At 42.3% G+C, this 24,707-nt stretch overlaps 3 protein-coding genes and 1 long non-coding RNA gene across 4 annotated transcripts in view; 2 read left to right on the forward strand and 2 right to left on the reverse strand.

Annotated features, from left to right (window-relative positions):
* LOC144065536 (uncharacterized) overlaps window positions 1-24,707 on the forward strand; it is a 47,580-nt gene that overhangs the window by 8,708 nt on the left and 14,165 nt on the right. The window lies entirely within an intron of this gene.
* On the reverse strand, window positions 1,819-7,842 carry abcg2a (ATP-binding cassette, sub-family G (WHITE), member 2a). The gene is made up of 19 exons (XM_077588500.1): window positions 7,752-7,842; window positions 6,726-6,791; window positions 6,543-6,667; window positions 6,076-6,135; window positions 5,893-6,007; window positions 5,680-5,832; window positions 5,466-5,623; window positions 5,243-5,345; window positions 5,126-5,174; window positions 4,978-5,061; window positions 4,826-4,924; window positions 4,613-4,758; window positions 4,464-4,546; window positions 4,309-4,398; window positions 4,115-4,239; window positions 3,902-4,056; window positions 3,732-3,821; window positions 2,979-3,052; window positions 1,819-2,901 (listed from the first exon to the last, which is right to left on the reverse strand). The coding sequence occupies exons 1-19, from the start codon at window positions 7,752-7,754 to the stop codon at window positions 2,754-2,756; spliced, it is 1,926 nt and encodes a 641-aa protein (XP_077444626.1). The 5' UTR covers window positions 7,755-7,842; the 3' UTR covers window positions 1,819-2,753.
* On the reverse strand, window positions 14,201-23,857 carry LOC144066114 (uncharacterized). The gene is made up of 3 exons (XM_077589461.1): window positions 23,353-23,857; window positions 22,137-22,946; window positions 14,201-15,390 (listed from the first exon to the last, which is right to left on the reverse strand). Exons 1-3 carry the CDS (start codon window positions 23,384-23,386, stop codon window positions 14,228-14,230), a joined length of 2,007 nt encoding a protein of 668 aa, XP_077445587.1. The 5' UTR covers window positions 23,387-23,857; the 3' UTR covers window positions 14,201-14,227.
* Window positions 16,571-18,242, forward strand: LOC144065669 (uncharacterized). The gene is made up of 2 exons (XR_013297251.1): window positions 16,571-17,948; window positions 18,045-18,242. It is a non-coding gene; the product is annotated as an uncharacterized LOC144065669 (long non-coding RNA).

Here is a 24,707-nt window from a genome sequence, read left to right on the forward strand (position 1 = left end):
CAGCTCTCTCAGACAAACCTTTGCCATTTCCCAGCATGCAAGGCTCTCGTGGATGCAGGCACACCATTCAGTGGTGAGAAGTATGTTGAGGCCATTTCGAAGCTACAGGAGGAATTTGATCACAGATTTGCAGACTTCAAGACACACAAAGCCACATTTCACATTTTTGCGGACCCCTTCTCCTTTGATGTGCAAGATGCCCTTCCTGAGCTTCAAATGGAGCTCATTGACCTGCAGTGCGACTCTGCACTCAAAGCCGACTTCAGGGAGGTGAGTGGAGAAGCAGACATGCTTGGGCAATATTTGAGAGAGTTGACCCCCAGCTTCCCTGAACTTTCCCAAATGTTCAAGCGGACCATGTGCCTTTTTGGGAGCACATACTTGTGTGAGAAGCTCTTCTCCACCTTGAACTTCAATAAGTCCAAGTACAGGTCCAGACTTACTGATGAGCATCTTCAAGCTCTACCGAGGGTCTCCACTGCTTCCTCCCTCAAGTTAATGTGACTCAGCTATGTGAGGAGAAGCGCTGCCAGGTCTCTAGCAGCAAGGAGTAGGCAAGAGAAGCCGTCTTCAGAATATTTCATGTTCAATGTTCCATTCAAGTTCAGAAAGTTAAAGGTTAAAGAGCTGTTAATACAGACATTTGAAACGGAATTAAAATAATTCATTTTCTCTACTTAGCCAGCTAATGTATATCTACTGTATGCTCATTATTATTATTATTTTATATTTGTATTACTGATTGATTGATTTTTTATTCATCTTTAAGTTAATTTATTTAATTCATTATTTCTTGTTAAAAAATAAAGATATTTGATAACGTTGGAATGTTTTATCAGCGCTTTTCTTGTGGAAATCCTGATGCGGCCCAGTCTCACCCAGACTCGGCCTTTAGCGGCCCCCAGGTAAATTGAGTTTGAGACCCCTGATGTATACAGTACTGTATGTATTCTCTCCATGTTATTAAATGTTTTTTTCAGTACAAACCAATGCGTGTTACTTATACAAGCCTTAAACATACAAATGCACTTACCGTATTTTCACGCCTGTAAGGCACGCATAAAAGTCAAAAATGTTCTCCAAAATAGACAGGGCGCCGTATAATCCAGTGCGCTTTATATATGGACCAATACTAAAATTGTTATCACGATAAAATAAAATAAATCAGTCAATAGGACAACTACGGAAACCAGCCCCCGACTCTACTATTTTCCCATAGATAAAGTACTGCGCAGTGACTGCTAAGAACTACAACCGCGGGACCCAGCGTTTTGGAAGACTCATTTGGGCAATTGTTTAATTCGGACACAGAAAATGAGGACTTTGATGGATTTGTGGGTGATGATGACGTGAGTAAGTTGTAAAATGTCCAAATAAAGCACTGCCGAACTCAGTTTTGCTTCCGTTGCCTTTTTAAAGCGTGTTTTTAGCGTGTGGGTGTAGCGTCCAAGAACTATATTTCCCAGCAGTCACTGCGCACCGAAACCCGGAAATAAGCTGCTTCCGGTAGCCAGCTCTATTGCGTTTCGATGTTCATCCATATATAATATATATGCGTCTAATGAAATGGTGCGTGCTTTGTGTGTCTAAAATACAGAAATAGCACTCGTTACTGACACTGCGGCGTAAAATACGATGCGCCAAATAGGCGTGAAAATACATCTTCAATATACTTATATAGGCCTTAAACATAAATTATAATACAAAATATAGCACTGAGCAATTTACGAACAAATTCAACTTATGAACAATCGCTCGGAACCTAACTCGTTCGTAAGTAGGGGAGCGTCTGTATAAGAAAAAAGACACAACTGAAGGTTAAAAATTTATTTTCAAATTTACTTTCAAGAGCAGTCTTTAAATTTAGAATGATGAGCGGTATTGCAGGGCAAAGGAAAATGAAGGAGGTCATTGATTTTTACTATAATTTGGTCGACGTCGGTGGGCCGGATTAAAAAGCCTATATGGCCCCCGGCCGTAGTTTGAAAAACTGTACACACACGCCAATATGAGCGAATCCGGGGGCGGGGCGAACGTGCGAATCTGGCGCTGAATAGCATGTACACACACGCCAATAGATCTGCCGGGAGCGAGTGATATTTTGATATTAATGCTCTCTTATATTGTCAATGCAATTACAAACTCACTCTTTCTCTCATGATGATAATTTTGAGAGCGAGAGATTACCTGGTTGATCGCTTTCAACAGTAAACTCTCTGCTCTGCCGGGAGCGAGCGAATCCGGCGCTGAATAGCATGTGTACACACACCAATAGGTCTGCCAGGAGCGAGCAATATTTTGATATTAATGCTCTCTCTCTCATGATTATAATTTTGAGAGCGAGAGATTACCTGGTTGCTCGCTCTCAACAGTAAACTCTCTGTCTCTCTCCCTCTGATAAGAGGGAGCGAACCCGGCGACCAAACGTCCGGGCGACCAAACGTCCGGGGACCATTACATTTAGATATTGATACATTACAGTCTGTTCATATGCCTATAACGTAATGTTTAATAATTACTACACTCCTTGATAATTGTACTTGTGTATTTTTGTATTGGTGCGAAAACATGGAGTATGCTAGTAGTAGTAATAATAGAAGTGATCCTACTTCGTAGTTTTTCTATTATCGCAGGCATGTCTGGTCTATATTATTTGCAAAATTCGATGGATTACAATTAGAAGCAGTAAATAGTGACTTATACTATCTTCTCTGAAGAAATACTTTTGGAGAATTTTGACGCAGGGCTTCAAACTAGGTGAACTTGTTGATGAAGCGAAGTTTGAGATATGCGATGGTCAGGAAGCACACGCTCATGACGCCGAGGGCCACGTGGTTCTGCCACAAACCCCAAGACGAGTAGTCCACACCTTGCTCACGTAGGAAATCCCGCCCTTCGCAACTGGCATAGAGCACAATGCGAGGATCTCCGTTATTTGGCCCGGCACTTCCGTTTTCCACGCTCAAGTACGTTCTTACATTGTCCCCGGCGGTACGCTGCTGCTGTTGCCACGGCAGAAGTCCAGCCCATAGAACTCGTTCACCTGCAGAGCCTGGAGAACCAGAGCGGAAAAAGGGATCTTTTCCCCCCGAAATACAGTGGTACCTCAAGATACGAGCTTAATTCGTTCCGGGACTGAGCTCGTATGTCGATATTCTCATAACTCGAACGAACGTTTCCCATTGAAATGAACTAAAAACACATTAATTCGTTCCAACCCTCTGAAAAAACACCAAAAACAGGATATTGGATTGGAAAAATGGCAACGCTGTCGTAACATAACATAAACAAATTTAAATGAACTTGGATTACGATGCAGAAACACTCAAAAATAAGTTTAATCTAACTTTACACTAAACTTAATTCTAAATGATGCACACAAATGTCCTCACAATAGGATAACGCACGACCACTTGCTAATGAGAAGTAATATATACTCCTTGTAATAGCGATCGCTCCGCCATTCGCGCTGAGTGACGGGGAAAAATGCAATGCGCCGCCCAGTGCTCGTAGATATCTGTTATACACGAAAGAGATGCGGCAAAAAGACCATGCGCTAAAATCATAAACAGCCTCTCATGTCTTGGCCACCTGGCTTTTTCGTATCTCGAAATTTTTCTCGTATCTCGAGATAATTATTTGCTCGAAATTTTACTCTTATCTCGAATTGCTCGTATATCGGGGTGCTTGTATGTCGAGGTACCACTGTATCGGGCGAGCGGGTGACTTACAGCGAGGCCATAGCGCGGGATGCTCAAGTATTTCAACCAAGCTAGCCAGCTGACAATGGAGGGAAGATTGACCAGCAAGCCGGCAAAGATCTGAAAGGACCAGGTATTGAGACAGACGGTGGAAAAGACCAGATGGTGGCGGTCAGTCAGTCGGTTGGCCCGAGCCTCACCATCATGAAGACGCAAGCGATGGTCATGTAGATGTTAGCGATGGCCACCACCGTCTGGTCGGCTGAGATGGCCAGCACCATGGCAGTGGCAGTGTAGGCCACCAAAATTACGGTGAACACGAAGAGAAAGAATGCTCCAGCCGTCGGTTTCAGACCTGCAGCCGACAATTGACGCTGATGTAAGTTTTAGCTTCCAGGTTGAAGACGACCCACCGATCATGAAGTAGGCCACACAGCTAAACAAAATGGCCGGGAAGGCCCTCAGTGTCAGGATATCTGAAAGGATCTTGGACAGGAAGTATACCGAAATCCGGTAGTAGCCGCTGATGGACTCGTGGCTGGAAGAGAGCAAGCGAACTTTCTTTGTGAGCACATTCATCCAACTTGTTTTCTGGCAGGGTACCCACGTGAAGAGCTTTCTCTCCGCGATGAAAAGCTCAGCCGACGACAAAGAGCTGAAGCACTGGTTGACAACGATGAAGAAGAGGGCGCCAAATCTGCACACGTGGTAGAAGAACGTCATCGACCTGTATCCGGTGAACAGTGAAGAATAGGACCTTACCTGTTCTGGATCCCGCTCTGGTCATCCTGAACATTGAAGAAAATGGCTCCCACGACCAAAGCCAGGAACAAAGTGACTGCCAACTAAACCACAATGTTTTCAGTTGTAGTTCCTCTCGTTCCCAACAGGTTCAGTGTTTCAGAACTCACCTGAGCGATGGAGGTCTGAGGGTTGAGCAGGAGATTACGGAATGTTCTCTTCAGAACCCAGTGGAACTGCGTGAGGAAACTCGTGTTGTAGGTGACGGTCCTGTTGGAAGAAGAACGCTCCCTGTCTTTTCCTTCCATGATTCTCTCTGAGGGGAAGCAGAGAGTGAGGTTTCCATTTCTGCTTGTTTTTAATTGCGCTGTCGCTGGCCCTACCTAACTCTGCTTTGGTGCGCTTGAAGCCTGGACAGCTTTTGTAGTCCTCCACCAATTTATCTTCGATTTCCTTCCTGGACTTCAAGACCAAGTCCAAATCTAGAAAGAGCCAGTTAAAAAAGAAAAGGGTGGATCTTCGTCCGGCAATCCACCTTCTCCGTCCAAACTGCTGGATTCCCCGTTGATGATGTCTAGGAAGAAGTCGGCAGGGTTGTTGTGAGGCTCGCAGGTGTAGCCTGGAGAAAGAAGGGCATGAGCGTGCAAGAAGTGCGGACGTAGCAAGAGTGGCGCTCTTTCTACCGATGTCTGAAAAGTAGTCCAGGGCGCTTTGGGCTGGTCCGTGGTACACCTGAGCGGATCGTTGAACAGAGTGAGGAGTCACTCGGGTATGGTGCGGTGCACAGTGGCAAAAGTGACCTGTCTGCCGTTGACCAGAAGGGTGAGGCTGTCAAAGAGGCGGTAGATGGAATAGCGAGGTTGGTGGATGGACAGGACAATGGTGCGTCCGCTGTTGGCCATTCTGGAAAAAATCGGACTGCATCATGACTGTTGACACAGACGATTTCAGCTCTAGCCATCATCAAAAAAAGTCAATGAGCAGATGGGTGAAATGCAAAATATTCTCTGTTACTATCCAGACCTTTTGAGCAACATCAGCACAGAGTTGGCGGTGCTCGCATCTAAGCCGGTAGTGGGTTCATCCAGGAAAAGAACCGGGGGGTCGATGATGAGCTCCATGCCGATATTAGTACGCTTCCGCTCACCTCCGGAGATGCCGCGAATCAACTGGGTGCCCACCTGTGTTGGCGAGAAGATGAGAACGGAGGCCCATCCTTGCGTAGGTATTGACTCACCCTAAAGTCGGCCACACGGCTCAGGCCGAGCTGATGGATCAGCTGCTCGATTTTCTGCTCCTTAACGGCCCGAGAAACATTGGACGGGAGACGGAGCGCCGCCGAGAAGCTGAAGTTCTCTCGGACCGTCAGCGTTCCCATCACCACGTCGTCCTGTCGATGCGGGGAAAGGTTTGGACGGGAAGGTCTCACCTGACGTCTCAGACGTCTCACCTGCACCACGTATCCCGACAGACATTTGAAGTTGGACGGTTGATGCGCACCATCAATCAGGACTTGACCCGACAGACCGGCGGGGCTTTTCCTGGCAGCCAAAATGTCCAGGAACCTGACACCCCCAACACAACGGAGGACATGTGACGATAAAATTTTGGGGGGTTGATTCCAGGCACTCACGAGGATTTGCCGCTTCCGGTCGCTCCCATTATGGCGTTGAGACCTGGCTTCATGATCCCACTGAGAAGACATTTATGAATATTTCTGAAGTCATTGTGCAATGGTTGCAGGGATTCTTTGCAAAGCTCCCATGTAAAAAAAAAATGTTTCGTTCAACAATAAAAAGGCATCTGTTGACTCCATTTGGCCTTGATCTCCAACCCGGATTGGTCAATGATTACATGCAGCAGATAGTATAACCTTTGTCCGGACACAACAATATCGCTCGAAAAAACGATGGCGTACGCATAACTGTAAAGGGCGCGGCGGACATTGTAAATAGAGGCTTCTGTCGAAACATGTTTAGATTAGATTTTTTTTTCAGATTAGATAACTTTATTCATCCGTGTTTATTGGTTCAGGCACGGCTCATTGTAAGTAGGCTTCCTTCCCACTTCTCCGGCACATACGCAAAAGGGGCTTCTCACTTGAGGTCAACGAGGATATCTTGGCTTCTCTTCTTCCCCCAGCACAAACATCCACTAGCCTTTTTCACCTTGTAGTGAATATTGTGGAAGCTGACTGTAGCACCCCGTTGGGATGTGCCTGCACCCTGAAAGAAGCGCACTGATGAAAACTCCGACCTAACGTTGCCCCTTGAGATGAAGTACCTGGACTTTCCTCGTGGTGGTCTGTCCCAATTCCATCACCCCAATGTCTGTTTTTATGTTGCCCGCCTATAAAACACACACACCAAAACGCATTTCTGAGCATTCTTGGGTCTCTCAGTACCGTTGACAATACTGCAGTCCATGTCCAATCACATTTCTGCTTTGAATTGAAAAGAGTTCATCACGCATAGACGTCCAATTCATTTGAAGTGGGAGGGTTGGCGGTGAGTGAACGAACCTCTCGCTGTAACTGTCAACTGATTTTACAAATAATTCATGAATTCAAATGCTACCCATGGTATACCGGGAGGTATAGTTTGGCATAGACAGAGTTAATAACGGAATAGTCCTATAAAATAAATGGGAAGTCCTTGACTGTGATCGATTAGGTAAGGCACTTGAGTCAAAGGACCAAAACCAGCACAGCAGTCGTGACTAATTTCAAAATTGTAATAGTCACCGCATGATTGGATTGGATTGGATAACTGTATTCATCCCGTATTTGGGAATTTGGCAACGAATGAGTAAGTAGATTCATTTGTTATTCTGTTGCTGGTAACCATGTTAGTCACTTTTTGTACCTGACTACTTATTTATGTGACCACTTATTCATGTTCACTACTTATCTATGTTGACAACTTGTTTATGTTGACGACTTTTTTATGTTGACTACATGTTATGTTAACAACTTTTTATGTTAACGACATGTTATGTTGAGGACTTTTTTATGTTGACGACTTTTATGTTGACGACTTTTTTATGTTGACTACATGTTATGTTGACAACTTATCTATTTATTTGTTGATTATATCTCATTTTACTTGTATGATGACAATCCAGTCATACAATTCAATTATCTGTCAAGTCATACTGTGCTCAATTAAATTGTCTGTCAACTGTAACATAGACGAGGGGGCTCAAATCGCAACATGGGAAGTGAAAAGTGGAAAGATTTATTTTGAAAAAATGAAATGCAAAGTTAAAATACAGATATTTTCCCAGAAAGGCAAAATGATTAGTACTCACCATGTGCCGCCTTTTGCTGTCACCAAAAGCAAAGTGAACCAGATTGCAGTGCGAGAGAGGTTGGTTGCCTGTGTGTGCTTGCGTGTGTGCTTGCGTGTGTGCGCGCGTGTGCGTGTGTGCGTGAGTGCGTGTGTGCGTGTGCTGCTCATGTTATACCAGTGGCGGTCCGTGAATTTCCTAGCGACGCCTTCAGCTGACGGAATCAATCCAACCCTCAAAAACTATTTTATGGTTATAAAACCTACTGCAGCTACAGCTGCGACACCAAAAAAATCATCAATAATAACTTCATACAATTGAAATATTATTTAGGAATACAGCCATATTTTACTCACCAAAAATCCTTTTTACCCGGACACAATATCCATCCTCCTTTCTTTCCTCCTTCTTTTCTATCGCTGACGGAATCAATCCAACCCTCAAAAACTATTTTATGGCTATAAAACCTCTACTGCAGCTACAGATGCGACACATAAAAATCATCAATTACCTCATACAATTGAAATATTATTTAGGAATATAGTCATATTTTACTCACCAAAAATCCTATTTACCTGTACACAAAATCCATCCTCCTTCCTTTCCTCCTTTTCTATCGCCATCGAAACTAATGCTGAAAGTCGAGCCTGTCCTGTCGTATTTCTGGCATACGTTTTTATTCGATTTAGTGCTGAAAATGTTCGTTCCCGGTTGTGACAGGCTTGCTTTGTAGTTGTCCGACCTTTCTTAATGATGTCCAGCTTTTCTTGAAAAGTCCATCTTGAAAATGGCTTTGACAGTAAATCTGCAAACAAATCAAATTTTTCTCCTACTTCAGGCATTGCGGGTTGACAAAACCGCTATTAAATCAACACAACAATATATTTGCTTGCGCAGCTCGCTCCAGATACAGTTTGGTAGCTCTGGCTAGTCCACGCTATCACTAGCCAATCATAGTTGGTGAAAGCGATGACATATCCCTACCCCTGCGAGAAGCCATTGTGGTGTCGCCAACTCGAAATCTGATTGGTTAAAGCAACAGTTTTATCGACGCTTGTTTTATGCAGCAGAGCCTGTAGAACTGATTGTGAAGGCCTTAAGGCAGATTTCTGACCCTGGTAACAAATAATAGCTGAAATGTGATTGGTTAGATGCTTAAATATGAAAACACACATTAGGAAGCAGCGCAACCAGGGGAAAAGCAATGAAAGGAAGCTGACAGAAAATTTGGAATTATGGTATTCATGGACAAAACATAATGAACATCAGTCTGTGATTGAGATATTTTTAGGCCAGCACAGAAGAAGGTCCACCACTGCATTAAGGTGACTTGATGACTGGGCTGTCTCGCACTGTCTTTGCCGCATATCTGAATAAAACTTGATTGTGCTGAATGGAAGGTGTGTACGCGAGCACAGGTCCTCCTGTCTAGAATTTGGGGGACGCAGTCCACTTCAGGACTTCCAAATATGTCGATAACTGCTGCTTGCTCGTTTTTTGAATTAATTTTTTTCTTCTGCGGGCGGCCAGGATGAGGACCAAAAAAAAAAAAACATAACGCCAAAAATACATTTGAAAAACAAAAAAAAACCTCAGACAATAAATTAATCTGAAAAACGAAGAAAAAAATAATTCAAAAACAACAACACCACAGATGAATTAATTTGAAAAACAGCCAGGACTTTATTTTATTTTCAAGGTGAATGCGATCAGCTTCCGTAAACCTGAACCCTATTAGAAAGAAATTAATTCAACATCACCTATTATTTTGTCTCATGAAAGTCCCCTAGCATGAAGAAATACGACATAAACAGCTCACTGAAATGAACATGGATGTAATCTTAAACTTGCTTTAGTACACAACAGACAAACTGTTAGGGTTGCTTGGTTTTGTTATGCTTTTTACCCCATCTGGTGTCCTGTCCGAGTGTTTGCCCATTGTGGTCAGCTGTCGTGTCTCCGCCCCTGGTGTATTCTTCCTCCCTCCTGTGTTTCCCAGGTGTTCCTAATTGTCTCGTCAACCCATGTCAGTCTATTTAAACCCCACTGAATGCTTTGTCATTGTTGGATCGTCTGCTGATTACCATGCCATGTTTCCACATTTCCTCTATCCATGTGCCACGTGCCTCGCTTCCCCATGTCTCCCCTCGTCAGGTTTGGTTTTGTTATTTGACGGCAAGTCTTTAGTTACTGTCTATTGCCTCCAGTTAAAAGTTATTCAAGTTTCGTTTGAGTACTACTTCCTTCTCCTTGCCTGCTTCCCTGCAATTGGGCCCAAAAGACATAATACAAACAGAGCATATGACAATACCTATACAGTAAATTCTCTCTATTCTGAGAACAGTGTCTTGCAGCCATTGTAAGTGTCTTTTGGCTTATTTAAACATCTGCTGCAATGCTGTGAAGAAGGGTTAGAGCAGCTCAAGAAATCCCTGGATGTAACTCTTGGCATTCCCAAGAACGCCAATGATACCATGCATCTCTCCATGCTGGAAGGTAACTGAACATGACGACAAGATGGCAAAAAATTTGCTCACAAATCAAGTCCAGTTTGCTTACAGTCACCTTCATTTCTCCTTGTTGGGGTTATTCTGGGATATTATTATATATGTGAATATGAATCATTATATGTATATGAGCTTTTGGGACCAAGCAAGCTCGAGGTCACTCTCCATGGCAGCTGGCTCCAGCTTGTTGACCTTAACACCTCACCGGGTCCTCGGCTCCGAGGACTGTTTACTGGGAGATACACCTTGACCCTTTACCCAGATGCAAGTTCGCAATGAAGATCTGCGAAGGACTCTTAAATTGCTTGGATCCCGGAGCAGATGGCGATAATCGAATCAACTTCCGAAAATACTCGCATACTGTTTTAAAATAGTGTCGCTCGGTACGCCTGATATGCAATTGTTGTTGCAGTTGTTTTTTGACCTTGTGTTATTCGCTTATGCAATTGGATTGAATAGATAACCTTGTAATTGTTTTGATTCGATGTCTTAAATTGGCAGGAGATGAATTTGGTCCTTTAGAATGTCACGGTGGCGAGGACGAGCCAGGACTGATTCACACTTGCAAGTTAACGCCAGAAATGTGCCCGATGCCTTCCTTGTATTGTTTTATATTATATTAAATTATACATATTAATAAACCTATCACTCCTCCTTCAGCTTTTGATGAATGCATCGAGTCGCACGCCGAGCTGCTCCTGCAGTATTCCTTCAAGGTCTGGGATTCAAGAATAGCCTTGAGCATGGACAAAAAATAGACAAATCTTCCTCTTGAAGTCCTTGGTGGTGTGCAAGGTGGTCAACGTTGCCAAGAGAACGAGTACATTTACAAGAAAAAAAACTCAATGCGAGTCATCCTTAACCCACAGACAAATACCAAGACGGCCAAGCTCCACAAGATGCTAAGGTAGGAAGCAGTAAAACTTCATACAATTCAAGAGGCATCTTGGTTCAGGACAGTGACAAAAAGAATTGCTTTTTAAAATTAATAATAATCCAAATGTGTGATTAGCATCCTCAACCACTTTTGTTTTCATTTGACTAAGTACCTTTAAAAAAAAAAGTCTTTTTCAATGTCATTGTAGTATTTACTGAAATGAAAAGTTGAATTATAAAGACTGCATTCGTCATGCACGGGATTGGAAGTCATGTGAAAAGTGCAAACGCAACGTTACACAAGCCCAAGTCTGTAGGGGTAACGTAACAAATTGTGTCCGGCAGGTCAGCGAAAACCATTGGGTCCATGTCGCTGTCCATTGTTTCGCAACCATGGTGTCTTCCAACAATCTATGCTCCAAAACGTAGCATGGTTTGACTTTTTCAGATTGGACACAATAAACATCAAGAAATGGAGAATAAAACAAAGATTGAGTTACGGTGGGCTTCCAATCCTTAGCAAACATGTATTTTCGTACAAAGGGCCCAAAGTCTTTAGCTGAGTGAGAAGGAGATATCATCATGGAAACATGTGGATGAGATGGTGACATGGTAGGATCTGGCGGGTTATCCTTCATGTACCATTTTAATTGTTCATCAGACAAATGTGTATTGAAAGCCACTTGCCAATAAATAAATCGCCGCAATGTATTTGCCAAGTATTTTCTTCAATTGTTTGGAACGAATCAGTATAGACCTCAATACCTTGCCCATCATAGTAGAGCGTGAAATGCAAGTAGTAAGAAATCAAGTCATAGGTACGTAGATGCCGTACCCAGGGCAGCCACAAAGGCCAGCAGCGTTCGGCTTGTTTCCAGCCGTCGGAGTCGGAGTCAATGCGAGCCCAGTAGATGTCAGCAAAGATTGGGGCAGTTGCTTGTTGGTGCCTTGGAGGAGAGTCTTGGAGTTGTGGAAGCTGGAACTCAGGACGATAATCGGGACGGCAAAAGAATGAGTGTCTATCTGGAAAGTGCATATATAGTCCGTCTGGGCTGCATTTGATGACAGGACACATCTTGATAAGAAGGTCCCGGCCCATCAAGTTTACAGGGCACTTCGGAGCATAGATGAAGGAATGAGTGAGAGTCAGTGAGTAGCACTTGGTGGCTACCGGGGAAGTAAAAGGCAAGATGACCTCTTCACCCTTGGATCCTAGTAGTGGTATGATAAGTTCACCAATAGACATTCCCAAATGCACGCACAAATAAAGAGACGGGACAATCCTCTGAAATTCTTGCAAGAGAGAATCGAACCGACTCGTCTCCGTCCAAGTTCATTCTCACATTACATGCATCTTTTCCCTGTTTATTAGCTTCAAGGACCCTAGTTACAATGGACATCTCAGCTCTCAAGGGAGGGGTGGGAAAATAGGAGTGAGAAGTCAAAAGTAAAGGACCCTAGTTACAATAGAAGTTTTAGCTCTCAAAACAAATGAAGGTCATGTAGAGACGAAGGATTTTCTCCACATTCCAGCTGTCCAAGAGAAATCGACCCTCCTGTTGTTTGGTCTAACTAAGGATCAAAACATTTACTTTTTTTGTCACCTTTGAATTTGGAAGGCTGATTTTGTCAACAAAAAGACCCAAAAAGTATTTTTCACAAAAAAGAGAGCTTTATTGGAACTACCAAAAAGATGACACGTTAAATCGGTTTTAAAACGTGATTCATCTTATAATATGACAAAAGTATAAGGACATTGTACTACTTATTTATTTTGAGCAAATTCATTGTCTTTCACACCATATTTCTACTAATATTTCTTAGATCCTAGATTCAATATATCAATTATTTTCATTAAAATGTATCATGTTTGAATAGGACTCAATATTTTTATTGGATTTGCTAGCAAATTCAATTGACAAAAACTGCAATTTTTCAAATTTCTTAGGAATGTCTTTAACTGTGAAGACATATTTTCCATATTATTTACATCACATTATTGATTATTTACTTTGTAATTTCCTAATTTAGGCTCTACTATTTCGGATAGAATTGTGAAGTGAATAAAATCTTCAACGACACTCAATTTTCTTATACAGTAATACCTTGACATACAAGTGTTTCAGCATACAAGAAATAGCTTTTTAATTGGGCTGTTGTAGCGAATCTGTGGCCACAGACTGAGCAGGAAAACATTGCTCTCCAGTGTGGGTTATTAAGTGTTTTTTTTAATGTTGCTTTAGAGAATAGGTTTGACCACAAACTGAGCAGGAAAATGGTTTTTCACCTGTGTGGGTTCTTGTGTGCATTTTAAATGTTCCCTTTTGTGTAAATGTTTTACCACAAACTGAACACGAAATTGGTTTTTTACCAGTGTGGGTTCTTGTGTGCATTTTAAATGTTCCCTTTTGTGTAAATGTTTTACCACAAACTGAACAAGAAAATGTTTTTTTTACCAGTGTGGGTTCTTGTGTGTGTTAGTACATCTTGCTTTTGAGAAAAGGCTTTACCACAAACTGAACACGAAAAGGCTTTTCACCTGTGTGGGTTCTTGTGTGCCTAATTAAGTTTTCCTTCTGTGCAATGTTCCCTCTAATTTTTCGTTGGTCTGAGCAGAAAGTCAACCTCCCTGAGCGCACCGAGTACCAGTGTGAGCGACATCATCGGCACTCGGATGATTCGCCTAAAGACGTTTCGCCGACGGACGTTTGACAGACGGGCAGGTCGCCGAATGAACATTCGGCGGAACGTCCATTCGGCGACCTGTCCGTCTGTCAAACATCCGTCGGCGAAACGTCTTTAGGCGAATCATCCGGTCACGACATCATCATTGCTCGCTATGGGCACACCAGTATTACACCTGCCACAAGCAGGTGCATGTCAATGTTCCCTCTAATTTTTCATGTAAAACATGCTGTAAAACACGAAAAACATAAGTGGAGAGAGCTACTGCCACTGGCTGCCGCTTGAACGGCGCCATCATGGGGAAAGGGGTAAAAAAAAAACCAAAAAAAACAAAAAAAAAAAATTCCGATTTTTTATTTTACTGCGCGCCATATGATTGCTGCTGCGCAGAGAAGACGAGAGTAGTGCGCAATTGCGCACGCGCGCAGCTTAGAGGGAACACTGCTTCTGTGTGAATGTTTGACCACAAACTGAACACGAAAATGTTTTTTCACCAGTGTGGGTTCTTATGTGGATCTTTAAGCTTTCCTTGTGTGTGAATCTTCGACCACAAACTGAACACAAAAATGTTTTTTCACCAGTGTGGGTTCTTGTGTGTATTTTTAAGTTTCTTTTCTCTGTAAATCTTTTACCACAAACTGAGCACACAAATGGTTTTTCACCTGTGTGGGTTCTTGTGTGCATATTAAATGTTCCCTTGTGTGTAAATGTTTTACCACAAACCGAACATGAAAATGGTTTTTCACCAGTGTGGGTTCTTGTGTGTATTTGTAAAACTTGCTTTTGAGAAAAGGCTTTACCGCAAACTGAACACGAAAATGGTTTTTCACCTGTGTGTGTTCTTGCATGACTAATTAAGTTTGCCTTCCGTGTGAATCTTTGACCACAAACTGAACATGAAAATGGCTTTTCACCTGTGTGGGTTCTTGTGAGTATTTTAAATTTTCCCTTGTGTGTAAATGTTTTACCATAAACTGTACATGATAAGGGTTTCTCCCCAGTGTGGCTCCTCATATGTGTTTTCAAAGAAGACTTTTTCCCAAAGGTTTTCCCACACTGAAAGCATTTGCAGAGTTTGTCGCCACTGGGATTTTTCTTAACATCTTCAACATCATCATCGTCAAAAAGCAAGTCGTTGCCATCTGATAAAGGAGCAATTAAATTTTCTGCTCGCCATCCTTCTGTTGAGCTGCCACTCAGAAACTCCGCCCCTCTGTTGGCCACGCCCAGATCATCTTCACTCTTGAAAGGCTCACCAGTTGACCATTTGACACATTCCTCGTTTATGATTGGAGGTTCCTCTTCTCTTTTGCACTGATGAGAGAATTCTGGCTCCTCCTCTTTAATTAGGGGCCATGTTGTGGTGTTTGCAGGCTCTGCCCCTCCGCTGGCCACGCCCAGAACATCTTCCCTCTTCACGAACTCACTAAGTGACCAGGTGAAATGATCTTCCTCCCTTTTGATCGGAAGATGCTTGTCTCCCATTTGTTGTTGAGGGAACTCTGGCTCCTCCTCTTTGATTTGTGGGAGCTCAACTTCCCCTTCAAGGTCAACAGACTCCTGCCCATCAGCACCAAGATCATTTCTGAAAGCTGCAAAGACATTAAGATAAATGATTAACCATTTTCCAATTATAAAATGACTGAATATCTTGTTCTCAGAAATGAAACCAAACGGAAGAGGGCGCCATACATTCATTTCGTCACAAAACAATCAATCACAGCGGGAATGTTTACAAATTCAATGAACATTATGAAGCTGATAAATCATTGAAGAAGAAAAAAAAAGTAACTTTTAGGACACAACCTCTGTTTCAACACTACATCCACGGATCCAACAAAGATATCAAGATGATGGCGCGCATGGGTGCAGCTGCTCTATGCTCTCCTGTTTGGTGTTTTGTTTTCTCAATCTTATCGTTATTTACCAACATCTGCGAGGCAAACTTTTTCTACAGTCTCCAGGATTTAATTACTCTCGGGAGGAGATGCGATATATACATCACAACAGATTACCAACAATATCCCCAAGGACATCTTGAGACCACCGGGATGTCCCTGGATAGTCAGCCCACTCAGAGTACGACGGAGGCGGCGAAGGCAAAGAAAGCAAAAGCGCGGATGCCGGGCAGGCCTAGCTGCTAAGCTAAGGAAGCAACCACACCGAGCACCGCTTCCGAGAATCTTCTTGACCAACGCCAGATCCATCACCCATAAAATGGACAATTTGGAACTTCAGCTTGCTACCAACAGCTTTTTCAAGAACTGCACATTATTTTCATCACGGAAATGTGGCTACACCCGCAAATCCCCGACGCCGCGGTATCGCTAGCTAGCCGGACGCTATTCCAAAATGATCGTTCGAAAGAATTATCAGGGAAAAGCAAAGGGGGGGACTTTGTGTGTACATACACAATGAATGGTGCTGCAACAGTAAGATCATTAACACTCACTGCTCCCCGGATTTAGAGCTCTTGGCAGTACGGTGTAGAACCTTCCATCTACCTAGAGAGCTAACGATTGTCATTGTAATGGCTGTTTACATCCCACTGGATGCTAACGTTAGCACGGCACTTAGCCTCCTGCTAGCGGCTGTAAACAAACAGCAGCTTGACCACCCCAATGGAGTCTTTATTGTCACTTGTAACTTCAACAAAGCATGTTTAAAGACTGTTCTGCCTAAGTTTATCCAGTACGTGAAGTGTCACACTAGAGGAGATAAAACTCTAGACCACGTGTCAAACCGATTCTGCCGAGGGCCGCGGTGGGTCCTGGTTTTTGTTCCAACCGATCCAGTGCCGACATTTTAACCAATCAGGTGTCTTCTAAAATAAGTAGCTCCTGACTTTAATTAGCTGATTACACATGCAAAAGGTATCTTTGTTGGGTTGGAATGAAAACCTGCACCCACTGCGGCCCTTTGAGGACCGGTTTGACACCCCTGCTCTAGACCATCTTTATTCTAATATCAAACATGCTTATAGAGCCACACTCCTCCCTCACCTAGCTAGATCAGACCATCTCTGCCTGTCCCTCAACCCCTCATACACCCCACTCCGGAGGCTAACAAGGCCACAAATGAAGATAATAAAAACATGGCCCAAGGACGCCCTTTCTCAGCTGCAGGACTGTTTTTCCCGCACCACTTTGTGAACTTTTTGAACACCACAACCTCCAGGACTACACGGACACTGTACTTTCCTACATCAAAAATTGCACGGACAACGTCACTGTTAATAAACGGATACAGGTTTTTCCTAACCAAAAACCCTGGATGACCAGTGAGACACATGCACTCATCAAATGCCGTTACACCGTCTTCAGGTCAGGGGAAAAGGTACAATACAGCGCTGCCAGAGCAGAGCTGAAGAGAGGCATTAAAAAGGCCAAGGCAGCATATACAAGGAAAATTCAGGAGCACTTCACAGGAAATAACTCATAGAAGATGTGGCAGGGAATACGACATATTACTAATTACAATGACAATAATGTGTCTGTTAACGCAGATGCCTCACTAGCAGAGGAACTGAACCGTTTCTTTGCCCGCTTTGAGACTGACAAATCAGACCCAGTCTCGACACATCCACCACCACCCTGCAGCAGTACACTGGAGCTTCAGGAACATGAAGTGAGACAGGTACTGCGGACTGTGAACACCAGGAAGGATGCTGGCCCTGACGGAGTGCCTGGGAAGGTGCTCAAAGCCTGTGCTGACCAACTGACTGGTGTTTTCACAAAGATCTTCAATTGCCCCCTGCAACAATCCATCACCCCATCCTGCCTGAAATCAGCCACCATTATCCCTGTCCCTAAAAAGCCAACCATTGACAGCCTAAATGATTATAGGCCTGTTGCACTTACGGCTGTGATCATGAAGTGCTTTGAAAAGTTGGTCGCCCGCCATAACAGGGATACAATCCCTCTCTCAGTTGACTCCCACCAGTTTGCTTATAGAGCAAACATGTCCACTGAGGATGCTATCGCCATTGCTCTACAAGGGTTGCCTATCCCAGTTGACTTCAGGGAAAAGGCAAACCACAAGCTAGACTGGTCGCCAGTCAGCCGTAGGGCTCACAGAGAGACAGAAGACCATTTGCACTCTCCATCCTACCGCCACCAGCAGGAATTGAGCCTACCCGCACCAAAAACAGGCAAGTGAAGCACCACACCATCAAATGTACTTCATTGTATTTAATGTGTTCTCTTATTGCAAGATATGTGAAGATTATGCCATAATTATTTACTAGGCCTCTTCCCCTTTATGCTTGAAACGGACCAAAGCAATCAACGGCAACTGTTGAGAACGGTGGATCGTCGGACATTACCCTACAGGAAGGTAGATCTGCCTGTCGTTTAATAAAGCCTGCGATTGGCTGGCCACTGATTCAGAGTATTCCCTCCCTGAAGGATCTGGCAAAAATAAATAAATGTATTTTCTTATGAAATTTTCATTTTTTTTAAAATTCTCTACTCTTTTCTGTTTTTGTTAAACTAGTATTGCCTTTTTTTAATAAAGGGAGGAAAAGTATATCGCTGGTGGTCCTTAAGAGCGCCGGCAGCAGGTGGGAATAGCCACATGCCTTAGTATATCTGCTTCGATTAGTTTGATTGATTAGTTTTGTGAGTCAGCTTGTGATAGCTGAAATGAAAAGAAGCAGAGTGGTGCAGCGGAAGCATGCTGGGCCCATAACCCAGAGGTCAATGGATCGAAACCATTCTCTGTTACTAACAGTCAGTTCCTTTTTTTGAAGAAGCTAACGACCTCCCTTCCAAGTGTTGCCGTTACTGTGAAAAACTGATATTGACATTGATTAATTCTGTAAAAGCTGCCTTTTCTCACTTCACATTCTTCTTAGGGATGCCCCCAATCAAAAATTGGATCGGAATTGATTGGAAATTCTTGGAAATCACGTCATTTTCAGAAGATTGGAATTGGGTAAAAAAATAAATAATAATTCAATACATTGGTTTACATTTTTAGGTAATAACTCATTAACAGGGTGACCCGGTGGGGCGAGTGGTTTGCGCGTCGACCTCACAGCTCTGGGGTGCTGGGTTCAAATCCAGGTCGGTCCACCTGTGTGGAGTTTGCATGTTCTCCCCAGGCCTGCACAGGTTTTCTCTGGGTACTCCGGTTTCCTCCCACACTCCAAAGACATGCATGGTTGGCTGATTGGACACTTTAACTTGCTCCTAGGTATGAGTGTGAGCATGAATGGTTGTTTGTCTCCTTGTGCCCTGCAATTGGGTGGCCATCAATTCAGGGTGTCCCCTGCCTCTGACCTGAAGTCAGCTGGGATAGCCTCCAGCACCCCCCGTGGCCTTAGTGAGGATAAAGTGGTTCAGTGAGATGAGATGAAATTTCTTTGAGGTTTTGACAAATGAGAGCAGGTTTTATTGAATGTGCCCTTTTGCTTTAGTGAGGGTGATTTTCTGTATTAGCAATTGGGAAAAACTGTAACGTGTCACTGTTAATCAGGAGTTACTGAAAATGCATGTTTGAAATGAATAGTAAAGGAAAATGAAACATTTCTTAGGGTTGTCATTAGCTGAGAAGTCACTTTCTAAGCAAAATTTCCGCAACCAACTTTAAACAATCAAAACGGCGACTTTTTTTGCCAGGTAATCCAGGGCTAGGATCACGGCATGCAACTTCATAGGTGAGTTAAATTTGGTGACCCAGTACTATTGACAACAGTATGGACTCACATGACACCATGATTGGACAAAGTGACCGTAGAGCATGAAATGTGCTAATCCTCAACAGAATTCGATTATTAGTTTCACATTATTATATATTTGCATGCAATGAAGAATATGCTTTGCTTTACTATTAAACTTAGTTTCATATTATTACATGTTTGCTTGCAACAATGGAAATGCTCTGCTCCTGAGAACCTTAGTTAGACTAAACAAAGAGAAGCCAAAATGCCTTGTACTGCTTGGAGTGGACTGAACAAAGAAGATTCAAAACACCTTGAGCTGATCATGACTTTCAGACCTTCATTTGTTTTGACTATATTGATGTCTCACTTCTGTTTCCCACCCCTCCCCTGAAAGTTGAGACGTCCATTGTAACTAGGGTCCTTGAAGTTAATAAACAACAAGCTTATCCCAGCTGACTCGGGGCCAAAGGCGGGAGACACCCAGAATCTGTAGGCAGCCGATCGCAGGGCACAAGGAGACGGACAACAATACACACTCACACCCATACCTAGGGGCCATTTAGAGTGTTCAATTAGCCTACCATGCATGTTTTTGGAATGTGGGAGGAAACCGGAGTACCCGGAGGAAACCCACGCAGGCCCGGGGAGAACATGCAAACTCCACACAGATGGACATGACCTGGATTTGAACTCAGGACCCCAGAGCTATGAGGCCGACGTGCTAAACACTTGCGCGACCGGGCTGCCCTGAGGTTGGAGATATTTAGGTTTACAAATGCCCTCTACATAGGACTAATTTCAACTACTGGTATGCATGTATAGATATCTTTATTTATTTATTTGCATTTCGGTATAAAAATGGAGGAGGAACATGAAATGTCTTAACTGTTTCTTCTTTTGATTAAAAAGTTAAAACAGTAAATATTCATTTTTATATTTACATTGATGATAAAAGGAGAAAAGAGTAAACATTCTTCGTTTTAGTTTGTTTTCAAAATTTTAGATTTTTAACGCATTCAGTTTTTTAAGTTTATTTGAACTTTAAATACTTCATTTAAATAAACCTAATTTTTCACAGACACAGTATATGTACTTTAATACATTTTATTTTCATTTAAAAATTAAGGGGCATTTATTCCATTTTTTAGTCATTTTGATTCTAAAAATTCTTTTTGCTACCAAAATGCAAGCTAGAAAATGATATAAATATTTTCACTTCACTTAATTAAAAATATTTTTAAAAATGAGACAAACGCTAAATATTTATAAAATCAATAAACTGCTAAAACAAAAGTTTTCATCAATAATTTTAAAAATTAAAATTAATTTACTGAGAAAAACAATTTAAAACAACAACTCCAGAAAAATAATTACCCAGAATAGAAAAGGAAAATATTTCAAAAAGCAAATGCTAATATAAAATATTTAAAGTGTTAAACATATAATTTAAAAAACAACCCTCTATATGAATTAAACCAAAATCATGGTTGGAAAAAAATATTTCAAAAGCAACTGCTAAAATAAATTTAGAAAAACATAACAACAACAAAACAGAACCTCAAGAAATACTCAGAAAAGTAGAGTTGAATAAAAATAATTCAAAAGACAAATCCAGAAAACAAATTGAAGCAAGTTGGGAAAAAAATATTTCAAAAACAACCTCAAAAATAGGTGGATTTATAAAAATAATTGTGAAAAGAATCCAAATCAATCGATATGAGAAAATACAAAATCTGAATTTTAATTTGGCGTGGGGGGTGGGGTCAGAACAGCCAGACCAAGCATCATGCCATTTCAAAGGTTCTGATCAATATCATACATTGGACAAAGCTTGGTTAAAGAATCAAAAGTGTGAATCCTAAAGATATGACAGAAGACCACAATTAATTATCTTTCATACAGAAAAGGATGAAGTCAGCATGGATGACAGGCAAAGCGTCATTGGGCAACACTTCTCACAACACTTTTGTGTCTTTGAAGTGACTCCTTACGACTAAATTCTTGGCAACAAGCTGAGCAGGAAAGGGGCTTCTGAACAATGTGGGTTCTCATGTGTACTTTTTTCCTTTGGAGCTTTAGCCACAAAGTGAGCTGGTCAACATTTCTTCACAAATGGGTTCTTGTGTGGCTTTTTTCATTGAGCTTTGGTAGTGAATCTGTGGCCACCGACTGAGCAGCAAAACCTTGTTCTCCAATGTGGGATATTGAATGTTGTTTTAAGGTTGTCTTGTGAGCGAATGCTTGACCACAAACTGAGCACAAAAATGTTTTTTCACCAGTGTGTGTTCTTGCATGACTATTTAAGCCTGTCTTTGTTGTAAATGTCTGAGCTCAAACTGAGCAGGAAAATGGTTTATCGCCAGTGTGTGTTCTTGAATGACTATTTAAGCTTGCCTTCTGAGTAAATGTCTGACCACAAACTAAGCAAGAAAATGGTTTCTCACTTGTGTGGGTTCTTGCGTGATTATTTAAGCTTCCCTTCTGTGTGAATGCTTGACCACAAACTGAGCACGAAAATGGTTTTTCACCTGTGTGGGTTATTAAGTGTTTTTTTAAGTAATTCATTACTGCAAAGCGTCTGCCACAAACTAAGCAAAGAAATGGTTTTTCACCTGTGTGGGTTCTTGAGTGGGTTTTTAAATGTTGCTGTTCAGAAAAGGTTTGATCACAAACTGAACAGGAAAATGTTTTTTTCACCAGTGTGGGTTCTTAGGTGCCTTTTTAATGTGGCGTTGGTAGAGAATCTGTGGACACAAAATGCGCAGGCAAAACATTTTTCTCCAGAGTGGGTTTTGAAGTGTTCTTTTAAGTTTCCCTTTATCCTGAATGTTTTACCACAAACTGAACACAAAAATGGTTTTTCACCCGTGTGTGTTCTCGTGTGAGTTTTTAAGTTTTGCTTTCGAGAAAAGGCTTGACCACAAACTGAGCATGAAAAGGGTTTCTCCCCAGTGTGGGTCATCAAATGTGATTTTAAATGATACTTATTCCGAAATGTTTTTCCACACTGGGTGCATTCGTAGAGTTTGTCGCCACTGGGATTTTTCTTAGGACCTTCATCGTTATCATCAGTATAAAACAAGTCGTCACTATCTGATAAAGGAGCAATTACATTTTCAGCTTGCCATCCTTCTGTTGAGCTGCTGCGTTGTGGAGGCTCTGTGACATCTTCCTGCTCTTTGATTGGAGGTTGCTCTTCTCTCTTATGCTGGTGTTGAGGGGTCTCTGGCTCCTCCTCTTTAATTTGGGGCCATGTTGTGGCTTTTGCAGGCTGCGTCCCTCCGCTGGACACGCCACAATCATCTCCCCTTTTTAAGGGCTCACGAGTTGACCAGGTCACATCTTCCTCCTTTTTGATTGGTTGCTCTTCTATCATTTGTTGTTGAGGGAACTCTGGCTCCTCCTCCTTGATTTGAAGGGGTTCAACGCCCTCTTTGGCAAACTTTGACCCCCACCCATCAGGACCAAGATAATTTCTGAAACCTGCAGAAAGGACGAATATGCTGGTTGCCACAGTAATGAAACTAAACGGAAGAGGACGCCATACATTGTAATTTAATTAGAAAAGAATTATTGGTCAGTAAAGTATCCTCACAGGCCATTAAAATTTGCCCAAATCTTCTTTTTGAGTCTCTTTGCAAATATTCTCTTGTATTTTTTTTTAGATTTTAAATTAATTAAAATACTTTTATTAAAGAGGGTACCATCAAATATTTATTTTATTATATTAAATCAAGAAGGAAAAATTATGTATCTATTGATTTTTTATTGACATTGAAAAAAATTCTGTCGACTTGAGAAAATTAAATAATTTGCAATTGCAGCGAACAAAAATAGCACTTCTACAATTAGCATTAGGGGAATATATTCATATAAAAAGTGAACCCACCTTCTAGACTGTCAAGGACAACTTTTGCATACATTATTTTGCAAAATGTCGAGTGTTGCTCCTGGAATTCTGCTGGTCTTTTCCCAATCGTAAATTCTGATGGCGGCGCCTTTGATAGCTACTAGCTGGCCTAAGGTAAAGAAGGACGCGAAGCTTCAACGAGATCTTCGACGACTTGAAGAGGATGTTGACTGATATTTAAGGCCGTAAAGTAGCTAATTCTAGGCACGTCAGCGTCGCGTGGGTATAGTTAGGCGACGGAATTTGTGGAAAAACAAGACGCGCAACTGTCACGACGAGATCGGGACTAGGAACGGAACCTTGACTTTAGGTGTTGCGCATGCGCGGACAATTGCGTCACTTCTTTCGATGGTTTTTAAATGCAAGAGAATCAGACTTGGGAAATACAAAGTTATTCTTCAAACGGTCTCACGTGATTTGAACAATAATGTTTTCGCAGGTTTGAATCTTCCATAAATCACTTGAAGATCGCGGCTGGAAAGGAGGCGAGGCGTCACTCGCATGCGCAGAGCATATTGACAAATTATAACATTGCCTGTCGCCGATTGGGATCATGGGAGGTGCAGTTCTTCACCGAAAAGGTTTGACTCGCAGGAATCAATCCCTTATTTTGGTACCGATCTCTAGCGGTCAGGAAAACATTTGTAATACGTATATGTATTTTCATTTCAGTATTTGTATACACTGTACAGTAAGACTGTCAATCACCATTGATTGAAAAAAGCGCAAGAAATAATATCAGAAAAATAAAAATTTCTCAATGGTGTTTTAAATAAGGAAACGTTTGTTTTTTTCTTTTATTTAGATTACATTAGATTAGATTAGAACTTTATTTCATCCCGTATTCGGGATATTCCCTTGGTTGCAGTAGCAAGACAGTAGCAAGCACAGACAAAGAAGACATTGTACACCTAAGTGAAAAACTGGAGCCACACAAAGGAGTCCACAAGGTGGGGACCTTCTGCAGACTGAGACTGAGGTTGAATATGCAGAATCACTCTTTCAAACGGATCCACACAGTCCCTCAGTAGTCTGGAGCTGATCATCTTTCTTGCCTAGATCCTCCTAAGCTGTCCTATCACCCGATCAGCAGCAGCGGGGAGGCCGGTGGATGAAGCACACAATTCTCCCGTTGCAGCCTGGCAAGCACTGACAGCTCCTCCATCTGACCGGGGAGATATCTCACCCTCCCATAACAATGATGGAATGCTCGGTCTGGAGCATCGCCTCTTCTCCCACCACTATCGTCCACTGCTCACAGCTGATCCTGCGTGCATGACAGTGGCGGCACAGCTGAATGGCTCCAAAGACGTCTAGCACTAGCACAAAGAAAC

Source organism: Stigmatopora argus, chromosome 20 (assembly GCF_051989625.1).
Source record: "Stigmatopora argus isolate UIUO_Sarg chromosome 20, RoL_Sarg_1.0, whole genome shotgun sequence".
In the NCBI taxonomy this organism is placed as follows: domain Eukaryota; kingdom Metazoa; phylum Chordata; class Actinopteri; order Syngnathiformes; family Syngnathidae; genus Stigmatopora; species Stigmatopora argus.

What these genes read in the sequence shown, in the direction of transcription:
- abcg2a (XM_077588500.1), bottom strand. An exon ending in CCACCACGAGGAAAGTCCAG is followed by an intron (nt 6,668 to 6,725) that starts GTACTTCATCTC and finishes CGCTTCTTTCAG; the next exon opens with GGTGCAGGCACATCCCAACG. An exon ending in GCGGAGAGAAAGCTCTTCAC is followed by an intron (nt 4,240 to 4,308) that starts GTGGGTACCCTG and finishes GCTCTCTTCCAG; the next exon opens with CCACGAGTCCATCAGCGGCT.
- LOC144066114 (XM_077589461.1), bottom strand. Translation starts at nt 23,386, where the DNA reads ATGTATGCAAAAGTTGTCCTTGACAGTCTAGAAG. An exon ending in TGTCCTTGACAGTCTAGAAG is followed by an intron (nt 22,947 to 23,352) that starts GTGGGTTCACTT and finishes TCCTTTCTGCAG; the next exon opens with GTTTCAGAAATTATCTTGGT. An exon ending in AAAAAACATTTTCCTGTTCA is followed by an intron (nt 15,391 to 22,136) that starts GTTTGTGATCAA and finishes ATGTCTTTGCAG; the next exon opens with CTTTCAGAAATGATCTTGGT.